Below are 16,912 nucleotides of genomic sequence, written 5' to 3'. Positions count from 1 at the left end.
ATACTAGTATATTGTAATTATGGTATACTAGTATATTGTAATTATGGTATACTAGTATATTGTATTTATGAACTCCATTCCCTTTAGAAAACTAGGATTGTTGGAATTCTGTTATCTACTGTCTCTAAACTCATCAAAATCCAAAATCTTCTTTTTGAGTTAGATCATTTTAAACATTTTGTCATCCCCCTTTTATCACCATTATGTGGTGGGGCATCACTTAATGTTCCATTAATGCCCTACTTTTAGAAAATAAAAACATTTTCCTTTGGTGCTTTTCTGTTTAATTGGAATGTGAAGTACTAATCTAAGATATTTTGCCTTCCACAACAGACCCTTCTATTGTAACTGGAATAGTCAATGAGCATGCATAACATGCATTTCTGTGAGGTTGGATTTGGAGTAGAACTAAAGAATTTTCCTGGTGGAAATAAAAAAAAGTAAACATGCTCATCTACTCCCAGGCAGTTAACAGAGAGGAGTCTACATGGTTTAATACCAATATAGAACTTCATAGCATGTAAATTCTTATGGTTGTTTTGTTAATATTTTTCACTCCATGTACAGGTGGTTATTTACATTAATGAAAGTTCTTGTTTACTTCTTATTGCCTGTAACTAAGATTATCTGAAGTTAACATGCATCATGGATCATCAATTTGCTCCAGTGTGTTTTGGGTTAAATGAGAGCATTTTGGGTGTAATGTAAACTAGAAATATTAAAGAGCTTTACGGCTTAAGCAAACTGATGTTATTACTAAAAGCATGTTTCAACTTTTGTAACAATAATTTTTAATGTAAGCAATCAAAATTTCCTTTTTTTTTCAATCATAATCTCTCTATCAAGCTAGTGGCTTATCGCAGTGTGCTAGAGCAGACTGAAGAATTTAAAAGTTTTTGTTACAGATATTTTTTATGTTAAGTTTATAAAGAGTACTTTAGTATTAGTACATGTACATGTAAGACCTGTTGATAGTCATGCATTTTAGAAAGAAGATCCTCAAACGTTTGTTCAGGTAAAACTTATGGAATCAAGGTGCTTGGCTAGATTGTGAAAAGTTTACCCCTTTGTCTAAGTATGTAAATAATCCTTAAATCGATAGAAACCTGCTAAGTGTAATTTAATGTTTACGGCTATGAAATGATAATATGTGGATAATACATTGATTTTTATTTATGGAGTTACATGTACACAACAACTGGCATTGCTATATTGTTTTAGAAGTTTTAGTTTTTTAAATTAATTCACATTGTTTGTCTGTTTTTTTACTCCCTTCATTATTTTGATAAATTTTTGTCATCTCTTGTAATTCTAGAATTATGTCTGTCATTTATATTTTTTAGTTTGTTTGTTGGGGTTTAACGTCCGAGCAGCAATATTTCAGCTATATTCAGACCACATAATATTTTTTAGTGGAGAAAGTAATAATTATTGCAGACCTGATATTTTCTTCAGCTTCAGCAATTTCCACTTTTTTGGTTGGCTCCATAAAACCACATCTGATATTGATTACAAGATCATTTTAAGAAACTTCTATCAAAATTGATCTTTAAAGTGTTTTGGTGTGCCTTTTTTTTCAAATACACCTGACCACTTAAATATTTTTGTAATTGATATATCCTTTACAATTACATGCATTTTTAATGGTAGATGCTTGGTGCTTAGGCTGTTAATTGCTTGTCTGCATGGGATTCCTCCCTACCTTACCCTTTATTTTGCATGTAGACTCTAAATGTATTGTATGTACATGAAATCAGAGAGTCCATAAACCTTGTTGGCTTTTGTTCTGTCAGGCAAGTAAATGAAAATGGAGATTTTTACCTACCATAAAATATAAAAAATATACATGTAACTAATACATGTTTACTGCATTAAGATTGGATTGTTCTGGGAAAGATTCATTGATAAGGCAAATGGTCATCAAATTGACATGGAATTTGGTACACATGCACTGCAACAATTGATAAAAACAATTTATCTATTCCATTTTATTCTCAGAAATTGGCAAGTTTGGCATTGCCATGAGAGTGTTGCAAATACTCTTGGCTTGTTACATGCATGTTATTACATGATTGAATGGGAGATTTTTTTTAAAGAAAAGTACAGACTTTCATGTGACATACTGTACTTTATGTGTTGTCATTTGATCTAATTCTTCAAATGTTTATTAATATATTTTTGTATGCATAAAACATTTTTAATGAAACTTTCATATTTGAATTTACATGTACTACTTTATTTTTGTTCAAAATGCAACAATCTTATATCATGTGTACCCTTTTTATAAATGGTCTGCCACTAACTCTTTAACTCTATGTATGAGTCTTGTGAAAATTTATTTGGATGGGGCATCTGAAATAATGTAAATATTTGTTAACAAGGAAAAAATATTTATGACTGGTTCAGCTTAGCACAGACTGATAAAGGGTTCTGTTAAATAATTCACAGCTAAGCAAAATAAAATAGTCTTAGTTTTTAACATGAGGAAAGATGTTGAGATGTATTTTAGTATGAAGTATTAGGATTGAAACATGTCTGTCATGTAACATGATTTCATCAGATATCATTGTGTTTACCCAGTATATTCTACACTACCTAATTATTCTATCTACCTCCACATTTATGTTTAGTATGGATTGACATGACTTTTCACTCTCCGTGTTAGAATTTTTGAATTTTTATGTGCCTGTCATTTGTGTGTTAATTATGGTATACCATTGTCTATCTATTAATAAAATCATCCAAATGATCAGGGTAGACCCAAGAGATTTCAGATTAAAGGGAATGTTTACATAATCAATTGGCCAGTGGAGCAAGGCTTAAAATGTTATTGGATAAATCTTTGGAAAAATCACAAATTCATTTACAAAATGCACATTTTTAATACTGGGTACTAGGATTTGAGTGGTAACCTTGTGTATATCAATATTGTATGCAAATATATTCAGATTTTCCATATTTAGGGGAGAATAGGTATGGTGAATATGTCAGAGAGACAACAACTCACCTAGCCTTCCCTCTGAATATACCACTATTGAATTGTAGATGTAAATTTCTTTATATCTTTTACATTTACTTTGCATGTTCTGGTGCCCCTATACTAGTTTACATGTATGGACATTTCTGCTATCCCTCCAAAAATACTAACCTCTCTGTGAAATCATTCTTTGGAGGTCTGCTTGATTAAATCTACCTACTGATACATGTTGAAATTTCCAATTACCGGAGTTATGCAGGATATAGTGTTAAGACTTTAATGCTTATGTTCACAAATGATACTGCATGCATGCATTTGCTACAAAATATATAAAACACAGGAATTTCACAGTCTTCTCTTATTGCACAAAAAGTTGTATAGTTGCATGGAAATGGTTGCTTTTTTCCATGTATGTAAATATTTAGCTATAAATTGTGGTGTTTTTGATTATTTCCCTTTGGTCATTAACTTTTATCCAAATCAAACTCACTAAAGTCTCTAACATATTTTTTATGTTACATGAAGACTCCTAATAAAAGTTACTTCTCTCTGACAGTTTTTTTTTTAAGGCAGTTTTTATTTTGAATAGAAGTGAGGGGTTCAGGCTTCCTTTAGTCTTTAATTGTTGTAGTTTTGCTACTTTAAGAGGCATATTGATATCTATGTTTTAGATTTTTAAATACAAAGAAAGATATAAATGGTATACCAGATAGTGACAGTGTACCAGCCATCAAGATAGGACCATGTTCTCAGCTCAAACTAGAGGCCTGTATTACATGGTAAGGGAGATAATCTTTACCAAAGTATCACAAATAAGAGAAAAAATGAAAATACTTTTGATCAAAATAACTCAATTATATTGGTATATATATTTTTGTTTCAAGTTTATAAGTACAACAAATACTGCTTTTTCTCAGATTCTAATTTAAAAGAATGAAAACTGATGTATGGAGAGTAAAATTAATACTAAACCATGTACCCTTTGTGACATGGCATTTGTTCTGTTTTAAAAGCTCAGGTCTTAATTTACAATGACACTCCATGGTCACGTTATTACATGACAAGCACAACCCAACTGTTCATATGAATTTCAGTAATGAAAACAATACCTGAATGTAATTGGAAAATAATATGTCAGCAGTTGTTAACTAAGTATTATATAATACTAATAAACTTTGTCAATTGACTGTATACCTGTAGATATATTTTGTGCAATTTGGATAAAGATGTGTTGTTTTATTCCACAAGTTGTAGAATTATACATAATATTTCTAAAATCTTGTTCATTCATGTATGTACATTTATGCACATGTGTATTACATCAAATAGGTAGACTTATGAAATACTCTTTTCATTCACTTATGGAATAATTTCTTACATTTTTTAATGAATTGATTATGTTGTAAGAATATACTGCAACAAAAGTTAAGATATGAATACTTAAAAAAGAAGAAAAATTAAATATAGAAATTATCACTGGTGACAAAGGATGAATTTTTGTCCCTTCTTGGAGGTTGTAGTTAAACACAATATAAGAACTGGGTCATTTAGTAATATATTTTGAGGTTACCAGTATTTATTTTTCTGTCATGTATCTCTGGTACATTCATAAACATCCTTTAGTGTACTTCATCCTTTAATTGAGTGAAGGTATTCATAATTTTTTATACAATAACATTTACTGAAGAGCAAGATATTCTTCAATAATACTAAAAAAATATTAGAAACACTTCTGACATTACAAAACAATATTGCAAGATATAATTGTATATCTTTGCCATACAATAATATTGTTGTGTTTTTTAGTTGTTTATGTGTGCGAGAAGATCTAGTCATTGCTACTTCAGATGGGCATTTAAACAGAATTAAATGGAATGGGACCAAGAGTGAGAAAAATTCACTGTATGTCAGGGATATACCTGTATCTATAGACTTCCAACATACCAAAGGTAGGATAATAGCACATTCTTGGAATATCATTATTACAGAGTTACATCCCCTTTGTTGGATTTATCGATGAACCTTTCATTATTTTCTTCTAAAATATATCTGCCTGAAAGCCGCAGCATAATTTCTAAGACATAGGGAGTATGCCACTTAAAAAAAATTGTCTAGCACTATCTGAGGGAATTTTTTCAAAAATACATGTATAATCTTCACAAGCCTGCTACAAAGAAAATGAAACTTCAAATGGGTGATAAATCCTACAAATATTAGGTAGACAGTCAGTGTCACAAAGAGGCTGTAGATGGTTATTTCCCATATTTTTTTTTTAACTGATTGTACAAGAGTTATTCCATATGCTTTATACTAAACTGAATTATAATTGATTATCAAAGATTTCTGAACAGATAGGGGTATTCATTGAAATTTTTCTCTGTATACTCATCTTTTTTTTATTTCCAGCTGCCAAACTCACTGAATCAGATGGTTATGTAATTCACATGGAGTATAGTCCTATAATAGGAGGTTATGTTATGGTCTTATCATCAGGAAGGGCTATGTTTGTGATACCTCCATCATCCAGGGTAGAGAACTCTGTAAGTACTTCACTTATTATAAAGGATATATGGTTGAAGATCTATACATGTAATACTGCCTTAACCCAAGGCTAAGATGTCTAAAAGCACATCTATCATAGGGTTTTATCATAAAGGGGATATAATTTCATACTTTTTTTCATACCTCTACTATTCCTGGTAGAGAACACTGTAAGTTGATGTATTGTTTTCAGGCTATGTGATAGAATGGCCAATTTAATTTCTTCCTTCAGCCAGGGTAAATCACTGTAGGGCTTCATTTGTACTAGAAGTGGTGTGATTGGAATTGCTATATTTTATGTCATATCTTGTGTAATGTTTTATCATTGAACCAAGACATTGTTTGTGAAATCAGTTTCTGTAACCATAAATTACAATGTCATTATTATGAATGTCTCAGCATCATTTTTTGTCACAATAATTTCATGTGGTAAGGACAATAAATGATGAAATAACTTCCATGTTTCTGGCCAAAGAGATATAACTTATTTTAGCATTATTTTTATGTAGCCATTGTTTAAATTCTTGCCTGTTTTTAAACTACTGTTGGTATTTGTATTTCAGCAAGCTCAAGGTGTATGGGTAAAGGATCTGAAGGATGCTGTATGTCTAGCAGTTAACCATAGATATAGACTCATGGCTTTTGGTTGTAATAGGTAATAAATAACATACAGTATATATATATATATATATATATATATTATAACACACACACACACAGACACACACAAGGTCTTGTTTAGATGAAACTTAAGACAGTAGTCTCTCGTTAAAACCTGTTTTTGTCTTTTACCCAATTTAGTTTGTATTTTAGTCTAGTTGTTTATTTTATTGGTGTTAATCCAGTTATGATACTGTAAGCAATCTGCATAATTATTTATTAATCACCATATATTTTGAACACAGTTCCACAATGTATTACATTACTTTCAAATTTATCTGAAAGTGAACTTTTCTGGAACATGGTAACTTAATATTTTCTTAAAGATATATCATACATTTGAATATCAGAATTTGTGTGTATTTTGACAGTGGTGCTGGTGTTGTATATGTTGTCAATGAAGTAGAAGGTACCCTTGAAATATCCTATAACTTACTGGTATCCAGTAAAGATTATCCTGGTAAGTTGATGTACATAATACAGTGTAGTAATTTACAAATATCAGAAAAGAGGGATCAGAGAATATATAGGAATTTATGCTGATTTCTATCCTTTATTTGTTTTTGTTGTGCATTGTTAATTGTGATTTGGTATGACCTATTAAGTATGATGGTTATAGCAATATTACTACTGGTATAGATTACCTGTGTATGATGTTTGGGGCCAGCTGCAGCCTGCCCTGTGGTAGGATGGTTATAGCAGTATTACTACTGGTATTGAATACCTGTGTATGATGATGTTTTGGGGCCAGCTGTAGCCTGCCCTGTGGTAGGATGGTTATAGCAATATTACTACTGGTATAGATTACCTGTGTATGATGATGTTTTTGGGCCAGCTGCAGCCTGCCCTGTGGTAGGATGGTTATAGCAGTATTACTACTGGTATTGAATACCTGTGTATGATGATGTTTTGGGGCCAGCTGTAGCCTGCCCTGTGGTAGGATGGTTATAGCAATATTACCACTGGTATAGATTTCCTGTGTATGATGATGTTTTGTGGCCAGCTGTAGCCTGCCCTGTGGTAGGATGGCTATAGCAATATTACTACTGGTATAGATTACCTGTGTATGATGTTTGGGGCCAGCTGCAGCCTGCCCTGTAGTAGGATGGTTATAGCAGTATTACTACTGGTATAGAATACCTGTGTATGATGATGTTTTGGGGCCAGCTGTAGCCTGCCCTGTGGTAGGATGGTTATAGCAATGTAACTTCTGGTAAAGTTTAGTTCGCTGGACACAGGATAAAGTCCGTATATCCAACTGCCTTTCAGAAAATTCTGTTTAAAATTTTACTATTTTACAACAAAATAGTAACAAATGTCTAAAGCAGCTATATAATTTGGCCTCCTGACTGTATGTACAAAACAAGAAACACATATTACACTTCATATAAAGTTGTTCAATATCAATGCTTAAGTCAGCTTGTACATTTAAAAAAAAATCAAGTTAATTGAATGAAGATCAAACATATGTGACATATTATTAGTCCAATGAATATCTACAAAACAGTTTTATCAATTACAAGAGAAAAAAGTAGAAGTTTTACAATTGATTTTGTTAAACAGATGTTCTAGTGTTGAAATTATTGTAATGTTTTGCTGTCAGTCATAATGTTTTGTATTATATTATTTTGATGTGTTTAATCATTTTCTACATGAAGAAAGAAAGTCTTAAAATATCACAATTCCAAACAATGACATGGGATCTGTTTTAAGATCCACTCAGCTTGAATGTCAGTTTTTCCATATTACTTTGTGTACCAAACTCATCTACAACTGTCAGATGAACCATTAGTATATATATTACATGTACTTTTTGGCCTCAGTTGATTTAAATGATGCTTGTACAGATAAAAGCTTGAGTGACAAGGAAGATATCAAATGATTTTAGGTCCTAAGGTCAAATTGAAAAGTCAACATTATAAAAATTGTGAGGTAGAAACTCTTAAGCCCTGATATTGTCTTTATATATTAAAAGTTGCCATAGTATGTATTCCATTTTTGGAAACTGAGGAATAGGGCAATTAAACTTTCCTTTTGTTCAGCATATATATTTGCAGAATTTATTTTTTCTTGAAATGCATTCAATGCACCCCAGTAGCTAGATATGTTACAGTGCAGAGAGTATAATTATTACAATAAAAACACAAATCCAAGTGTTATGCATTGTTCAAAGGTCAAGGTTAGATATTTTCAGGTAGTATTCTTCTCAAAGGAAGAAAATAAAAAACTTATAAAAAAAAATACATAACATTATTTCAGAAATCTCAGAAGTCACATTTTTATATGAGTCAGTAGTTAAGAAAATGATTTTATTGTGACATGAAAGTTATTAAATTTATGTTTCCTTTTTTGTCCCCCTTTAGAAGTAAGGGGTTACTGTTAAAATAATAATTGCAGTGTTCTAATTTCCTATATGTGTTTGGTTGACAGATTAGCATGAAAAATTATACATGTAAATGGATTTTTAGCCTTATCAAGTGCTATTAATTTTTTGAAACTGCAAAAATTGATACTGTAATAATGTTCCTTTGACATAATCCTAAAAAAGTAGTAACCCCTGAAAATGAATGTTTACAGTATACTGTGTTACTCTTGTGCAACCATCTGTCCATCACACAGTTTTCACTGCTACCACTTGTCACAACCGCTTGATATTTTAATATAACTTTTATATAAGTATACCACATGAGATTTGACTTCAGGTTTAGCTACTAAACTTCCTGTCTGATTACACAGATTTTTCAATTTACTAAAGATTGGGAAATGGGATATCTTTTGTAAGCATTATTTCACAGATTTTCTATTTTGTAGATGCAGCACAAACAGCTGGTTCTGTTCACTGTATGAAATGGACACCAGATGGCACTGCATTGGCAATGTGTTGGAAAAATGGTGGCTACTCACTTTGGAGTGTTTTTGGTTCATTGTTAGTGTGTTCATTGGCTGGGGAATATAGGTATGTGAATATTATTGAAGCCATTTATTATTAATACTTCTACAATGAATGTTCTCTGATAACGTTAAAAAGACATATTATATGGTACTTTTGTCTTAAGATACTGACACTGTATAATGAACTGAATTTCAAATTCTACAACAATAGTATCACCACTGATATTACAAATTATATTGGGTATGTCCCTCTCAAATCCAGACTGTAACACCTAAAAATGGCTGCTAATGATACATCGAATTTTAAGGACTGAATCCAATTTATATAATTAACCCACTGTTGAACCAAAACTTGTGAGAGAAAAGTACATTCAAAAGATTATAACCTTTGATTCATTGTACATTGTACATGAATTTTTTTACCATAGCTTATTTTTTTCTAATTGTATTATCGTTTTTCGTATTCAGACATATATGAATAAATAAAATTTTGAATCATTTTCATTTGCAGTTTCCCCTTCAACAGTCAGCATTTATTTCCTCCACCAGTGAAAGCAATGGTAAGAGTATATGTGTATCAAAAACCAGTTTTGTGTATATTTTTAGAAAGAAGGATGTTTCTAACATACTTGTAGGTTACACTATATATGTGTTATGTTGCTTTGGCACACAAGTGAACTTTTAAAGTTTTAACAGTTTGAATGTAATGACCTGCAAACATAGTTTGTAGTTGCTGTTAAATTTTGGTACAGTAAATATCTTTCTACTTTTTTTATATGCTGTCATTTCAACCAACTTTTGTGTCGATGTTTATGTCTCAGTTTGCCTGCCATACAAAGCAGGGTCTGATTTGTTTGTCAACTTTACTCTGCTAATACTTGACCACTGGTAACCATACTTGGTAGAAATGATTTTATTTTTTTTGGGGGGGGGACTTAGATGCACCCACTTTCTAATAATTCTTGATGGTGAAGGCTGCATTGTACTGTGCTTACTTGTAACAAAAATTAATTCATGTAAAGTTCAGTACCCAGGTTAGTCATTTGGTTTTTCTGTGTGTTCTGTTTAAGAGAAGCAAGCATCCAAATAATAGATTTTATTGTGTAGAGACAAGAAGAATGATGTCAAATATCTCTTCATATGAAATAAAGCCTATGAATTATACTTTATTTATACTATGATGGTTGAAATACTCTTGATATGTTTGTAAAAAATATCAAATGTGATAAAAATCAGTTTCTTTTGTATTCTTAGCTGATAATAGAAATAACTTATTCATATATTTTTTAAAGATATATAATTCCAGGAGAAAAAAAAATATTTTCCATGTATTAAATTGACATTGTATGCTTGAAAACTATTCATGGAATATATAGTATCAATTCATCTTTATAAAGATAGCAGTAGCCAGCTGTTGGCTTGATAAACTCTGCTAAAGTTAATACACACCTTATACATCTTTTGTTTAATATATGATTTACATTTATAACGGTGTATAGTCTGTCTGTCTGTGTACTGATTTATCCTCATGCCTTACAATACCGTAAGACTATATTGCTATAAATAATTGGAGACACAAATAATATGTACTTTATTGCAGCTTTTTCCTATCCTTTTGTTCACTACATACATAATGTTTTCCACTTCTCCACTAATACACCTACTGTATATGTATTTTAATATATTTAAGGAATGGGGTCTGGAAGGATACCAGCTATGGATGGTGTGTAAAAATCGTAAGGAAGTTCAACATGCTGATTACAACGACAACACAGAGTGTTCACATGTTATGCAGATTCACTTTGTCAAAAGTGCTCTCACTGTTAATCCTTGTTCAGTAAGATTCAGTTTATCCATTTCTGTCATTTCTTTCTAAATTATCTTTCAAAGTCTTTGATTGAAAATGGAAAATGCTAACCATCCTCTTGTTTCATCTACTAAGACCATGATTGTGGTAATTTTTTTAGGCTTGCACAGATGTTAAGAATTAAAGGGTAATTTTAACTGATATGTTTGACTGTTGCATTAGGATGGAGATAACTTACTTGTGTTTGAAGGTTTGATGGTGTCATTGTTAAATTGACTGTGGCAAATACCTGATTATAGCTCTGCTAATGCGTGGACAGTTAACTCAATTTGCCACATCATATCCATAGAGCTTGTGTAAAACCTGAATATAATAATTGTTTTTACTTATAGGCAAACCACGAACATGTGTTTTTACAAGGAGAGGATAAAATATACATAAATATAGGAGATACCTCACAGAAGTCTAGTCATTTTGAATCTCATGTTTCTGTTGGCAATAAACTGTGGCAAATGATACCTATATCACACAGCTATCTTGCCACAAATTGGCCCATACGGGTAAGTTACACATATTAATAGATTTTCAATTTTGTTTTTTAGTAATTTGTAATTCATTAGGCCAACTTTTAATAATTTCTGGGTTCTCAGACCCTATTGCTACCCATATTGCCATATCAATAGATTAATTACAAAACAGCAACTGCCTCATAGTTATGGTTATGAACATTAATAAAAAGCATTGATTGAAAAACCAGTAATTGGATATAAAATTTCTTCTGGCTTTTTGTAAATATTATAGATAGAAAAATACTTACTGGTAGTAAACAAAGAAATATACTGATCCAATTCATGAAAAGGAAAAACCTCTGTAATATTTCAGTATGCCTCAGTAGATAAGTCTGGTCAGTGTGTAGCTGTGGCTGGGAAGACAGGACTGGCACACTATACATGTTCTAATAGGAAATGGAAACTATTTGGCAATGAGACTCAGGTAAGCTGTCTTTTATACAAGCATATTTCATTTTGGTAGAAAATATGATATTGAATAAAATATCATTTTTTAATCATTTTACAGGAATTTTGTAAAAAAGAAAAACAGAAGTAGGATGTGTAATGTGCCTTTTAAGAGTACGAAAAAGGTCAACATGGGGTTGTTTGCTGGTTCTTTTCACTTTTATTAAGGTTTAATAGAATAATTCAAGTTGAAATTTTGGTGAATTTAGTGAGATTTGAAGATATTTTGCCTACTTTGGAAAATATTTTCATAGTGTAGCATTGCACAAAAACATTAGTGAGTTAACATTTTTATTTCTACTGATAGTGAGAAAATGAGAACTAAAGTTATTCTCTATGTATTTTTAGGAGAGAGATTTGGTTGTATCTGGTGGAATGTCGTGGTGGAAAGATTTTATATGTGTTGCCTGTTATAACATTGTGGGACAAAGAGATGAAGTAAGATTCTCCTTTTTCTAACTTTTTGTTTTATTTATCACTTCAATATTTCCATTCAATCAGAGTTTGTTTGAAATATCTTATATGGTTTTTTTTCTCTGTAAAACAAGTGATTGCTCGAAGACACTGTCCAGAACAATGGCTTTACCTTTATATTTGGATGAAGAAAAAAAGAAGTGTTTACATGTGTACCATTAAAGTTCAAAATATAAATTATGTGACATTACTGTAAAATTGGTTATTAAATAAAGATAGTAAAATATAAAAAAAAAATCTTGACTTTAAGATTTTATTCAACATTTACTGTTCTGGAAATCGCAGATGTGAAGATGACCAATGGCAGATCTTTGCATGTGATTAAACTTACATTGTATGTGACCACATTCGAAGTTGTCATAGTTGATATGAATATACACTTGTGTTAACATAGTAACAGTTGTGGGTAATAATGAAGATTGTCTCCTACACTATACGTAGACAACCTGTAAAATCAGTGTTTTTTTAAAAAAAAAATACTTCAAAAACACTCTTTAGAGGAGTGCATTATCTTTTCACAAATTTTGTTGTGCTACACTCATGAAAGCGTAATCAATGGAACCAAGCTTTTAATGGAGATTGAAAGAATGTAGTAAAACTCAAAAAATTGTAATCCAGGGACAAAGACCAGACATGGAAAACAGACACACGCAATGAAGAACATTAATTAACCAAAATAATACATAAAAAGTAACAAACATAGATGAGCAACTCGGACTCCACTAAAAACTGGGAGCATGGAAGAGGTGCTGCGGTAGGGTCTGCTTTACCAGAAACACCTACCAAGTTGCACATAAGAAGTCAAGTCCAGGGTAGACAAAGGAGGAAAGGAACACTATGACACGTTGAACAAATCAGTTTTCATGGAATTCCTAACTCTCAAGTCTCGAAAATCAAGTCTAAGAACCACTAATTTTTATTGAACCCCTCAACAAAATTGTGAAGAATATACTGTTTTTGACCCATGTCCATTAGTCCAACATAAGTTTTCTGCACACTAGATATTAAGCTGATTTATGGAAAGTCTCCCACTGTTACAGATAAAGTTTGTTTTATTCAGCTCTGCTGTTTTATATGGACATTATAGCCCTCAGACTTAGGAATGACAGCTTTCCACACATTTTTTCTGAACTTTTGCTGATATTAAGCTAATTTTTGGTGTGTGAGTTTTTTTTTATATATGTTTTTTTTTCAGTCCAATATGTGGATGCATGGAGGTGCTCACTAAACTTCTTTAATTTCTATTTATTATATTAACAGATAAGGTGCTACCCAAGGAGTTGTAAACTTGACAACACATTCTCCACATCAGTGAAGGTGCCATCACAGATTCTATTATTAAACATTTTCAGGGATATACTCATAGTTTTCTGTATAGACTCTCATATAATGTTATTTAATCTGGAAAGAAAGAATACTCAGTCAAGTAAGTACCAACAGTATTTACTCCACTGTTTATTTATATATCAAATTAAATGCATGTAAACTTGTAAGAAGAAACTTCTGTGTTTTAGAGTATGTTAAACAGTTCAGCTATATTCAATAGGACATTACATTTAGTTCAAAGATGTGAAATTTAATTTTATTTTTCCAGTACAAGAATATATTATTCTCTAAAAATACATAGATTGTTTAATTTTCATTTTGTAAAACCAGTGCATGAATATATTATTCCTCTAAAATACTTTGCTATAAAATGATAGACTATTACAATCTTATTATGCTTGTTAAACATTACTTAATTGGTCAGTGTAATGACTTTCTGTCTTACAGATCCTGCAGTTGACATAAACAAAAAGCAGGAAGTTTCTCTGAACAACTATGTCCCTCACCCTGTTTGTGTTACTGGGTTGGCTTTATCCTCTCTCAAAACAGAGTATGGTAAGTAAATAATACATGTTTAAAACTAATATTAACTACTTATCCCTTGTTGCATTATATTCCCTTTCCGGAAAGAAGAAAATGTGTTGTATACTTGTATGACCTGATCAGAGATCTACAGTTTCTATACAAAACAAATATTTTGCTCTTGGAAGTTAATGCTTATATGTTAATATTTGCTTCATACTTTTGTTAAATAGAATGATTTTGATTCATCTTTAATCTTTCTAAGCAGTCTGAATAGAATGAGTTCTTCACTCCAAAATCTAGTATGGTACTTTAGTCCTGGACCCAGATCTTTTACTAAACTGGATGGTAGTTGTGATTCTAAAGTAAAACTAAACTGACAGTTAAAACTGACTGACATACAATGTGTAACTGGGTTTTGTAGATCATTAAAGTTTTATTACCTTGATGTTCTAGGTGCTAAAAATCATCAGATTGCCAAAGAAGCAGAAAGTTTATTATTGAATGTTGCTGGAAAGTTACTAATGTTTCCACGTGACAACAGTGGTCCTCGAATCAAAGAAAGTAATCAACCTAAACATAAATCTGTAAGTTACATGTAGTTAAAGTATTGAAACGAGTGGATATTGTTTTAGTTGGACGAGAAGTTGGTAGCTGCTTAAGGAGGAATATCATTCACATTGATTGAAAAGTTTTTCAGTTTTATTTTTTTGTCATTTGTTTTTTTTGTTTTTTTTTTATTTTTACAGTTACCATTGAACCCACCAGTGGTCTACAAGAAGTGGGTAGCTGGTTAAGTAGGAATATCATTCAGATTGATTGAAAAGTTTTTCATTTTTATTTTTTTGTCATTTATTTTTTAAAATTTTTGCAGTTACCATTCAGCCCACCAGCTATGGTTGCCACTAATGTTGAAAACATGTGGACAACGTCACGTGCTAACCAGGGTAAAATACAATTGATGGAAGCATTATGGTTAGGTTGTGGTGCACAGGGAATGAAGGTAGGATTAGCTTGCTTATTCAGACACTGTCATTTTTTGGTGAAAGCATTCCAAGTTGCTGTAAAAATAATTCATGTATTGAGGATAGAGTTTCAAACTTTTTTAAAAAATAATTTAAGTTACATATAGTTTGAGACAGCAAATTTTGATGACAAGTACAAGGTCATTATAACTAGTGCTGTTGATTGAAAACTGATTCATTAATTCCAAAAATTATTGTTTAAAATATTTCTCTTTTTTTGCAGGTTTGGTTACCATTATATCCCAGAGATGAATCAAAAACTCATAACTTTATGTCAAAGAGGATCATGCTACCATTTAGAGTAGATATTTATCCTTTAGGTAACTATATATATGAGTCTACAAGTACTCTTAAAACATATTTTCTACCAGTCCAACAGTCCTGTTTTAAATATTCCTTTAAATGACACTACAGTGTTTTGGCCAAATTTTATCTGTCTAAATAATAATGCATTGGACTGGTGGCTAATTGTTTACAACACATATGATATTACAAGAATAGGCTTTAGGAAATGGAGGCTCTATTTATTTGATGAACTTGTATACATCATACTCAGCTCTTGGACAAGATTAGTGCTTGATCATTTATCAGCCTTCATTTGTTACATTTTTACTGGAAAAGGCAATGAATATAAATTGAGAACTTGTACTGTTCCAATAATAACACCTTATAATCATCAATTTTTTAATGAAGCATGTGATTTTTTCATGTCTTTTAGTCATACCAAATATATACTGAAAATGATTCACAGCTTTGGTTTATTTGAATTGTTTGAATTTTATGTTACAGCTGTATTATTTGAAGATGCTGTGATATTAGGAGCTGCTACAGATGCAGTTACATACCAATATAAATCTCCAGGGGAACCAGGACAAGCCATGCATAACCTCCCATTCTCCACCATTGAGAGAACTGTAAGTATGTGGTAAACCACTAATATGGATCTCAGAGAAAAATATATACCATGCATAACTTCTTATTCTCCACCATAGAGAGAACTGTAAGTATGTGGTAAACCACTAATCTCAGGGGGAACAGTATATACCATGCATAACCTCATTCTCCTCCATAGAGAGAACTGTAAGTATGTGGTAAACCACTAATCTCAAGGGGAACAGTATATACCATGCATAACCTCTCATTCTCCACCATAGAGAAAACCAAAAATATATATGACAAATCTCAATGAAAAATAGCACAAGCCATGTATATAAAGAGTAACCATGGGAACCAAGATTCTAGCAGATATCAAAAGAATGTTATCCAGGGACTAAGACCAGACATGGAAAACAAACACAACATAGAACATAAGTAACATAAATTAACACATACAAAGTAACAAATGTAAATGAGCAAAAATTCCCATTCTCTTCCACAGACTTTGACCAAATATATAGTTACCATATAAAAAGCCATGTATATAAACCTCTCATTCTCCACCACAGACTGGATTAAAAATACGGTTACTAACCATATAAATGAAATAAAAACAAGAAAGACGAAAGAAAACACCTTCCTCATCATTTTGTCAGACTGAACACAATAAAAAGGTCTCTTGTCACTTGTTTTAACATTAAAAAGAAACTGCTCCTACCCTCATTGATTTCCATGTGAAATGGTGTTGGAACCTATAAATTAACTTTGAATTGTCCCATTACTGTAATTTCATTAC

General features: G+C 31.4%; 1 protein-coding gene across 1 annotated transcript in view; it reads left to right on the top strand.

The window, feature by feature from the left end:
* LOC148629885 (guanine nucleotide exchange factor subunit RIC1-like) overlaps positions 1-16,912 on the top strand; it is a 47,304-nt gene that overhangs the window by 12,382 nt on the left and 18,010 nt on the right. The window contains exons 4-20 of the mRNA XM_088559026.1: positions 3,649-3,756; positions 4,784-4,926; positions 5,384-5,517; positions 6,082-6,173; positions 6,550-6,638; positions 8,990-9,134; positions 9,582-9,630; positions 10,761-10,907; positions 11,270-11,437; positions 11,760-11,870; positions 12,242-12,331; positions 13,628-13,793; positions 14,141-14,248; positions 14,672-14,802; positions 15,090-15,218; positions 15,464-15,560; positions 16,030-16,154. Of these exons, the coding sequence (XP_088415152.1) occupies positions 3,649-3,756; positions 4,784-4,926; positions 5,384-5,517; positions 6,082-6,173; positions 6,550-6,638; positions 8,990-9,134; positions 9,582-9,630; positions 10,761-10,907; positions 11,270-11,437; positions 11,760-11,870; positions 12,242-12,331; positions 13,628-13,793; positions 14,141-14,248; positions 14,672-14,802; positions 15,090-15,218; positions 15,464-15,560; positions 16,030-16,154 (2,032 nt within the window). The remainder of the gene's footprint in view (positions 1-3,648; positions 3,757-4,783; positions 4,927-5,383; positions 5,518-6,081; positions 6,174-6,549; positions 6,639-8,989; positions 9,135-9,581; positions 9,631-10,760; positions 10,908-11,269; positions 11,438-11,759; positions 11,871-12,241; positions 12,332-13,627; positions 13,794-14,140; positions 14,249-14,671; positions 14,803-15,089; positions 15,219-15,463; positions 15,561-16,029; positions 16,155-16,912) is intronic.

Source organism: Perna viridis, chromosome 1 (genome assembly GCF_037379345.1).
Source record: "Perna viridis isolate PV_CMFRI_1.1 ecotype Kerala chromosome 1, ASM3737934v1, whole genome shotgun sequence".
Lineage (NCBI taxonomy): Eukaryota > Metazoa > Mollusca > Bivalvia > Mytilida > Mytilidae > Perna > Perna viridis.
This window is presented reverse-complemented; position numbering and strand designations above follow the sequence as displayed.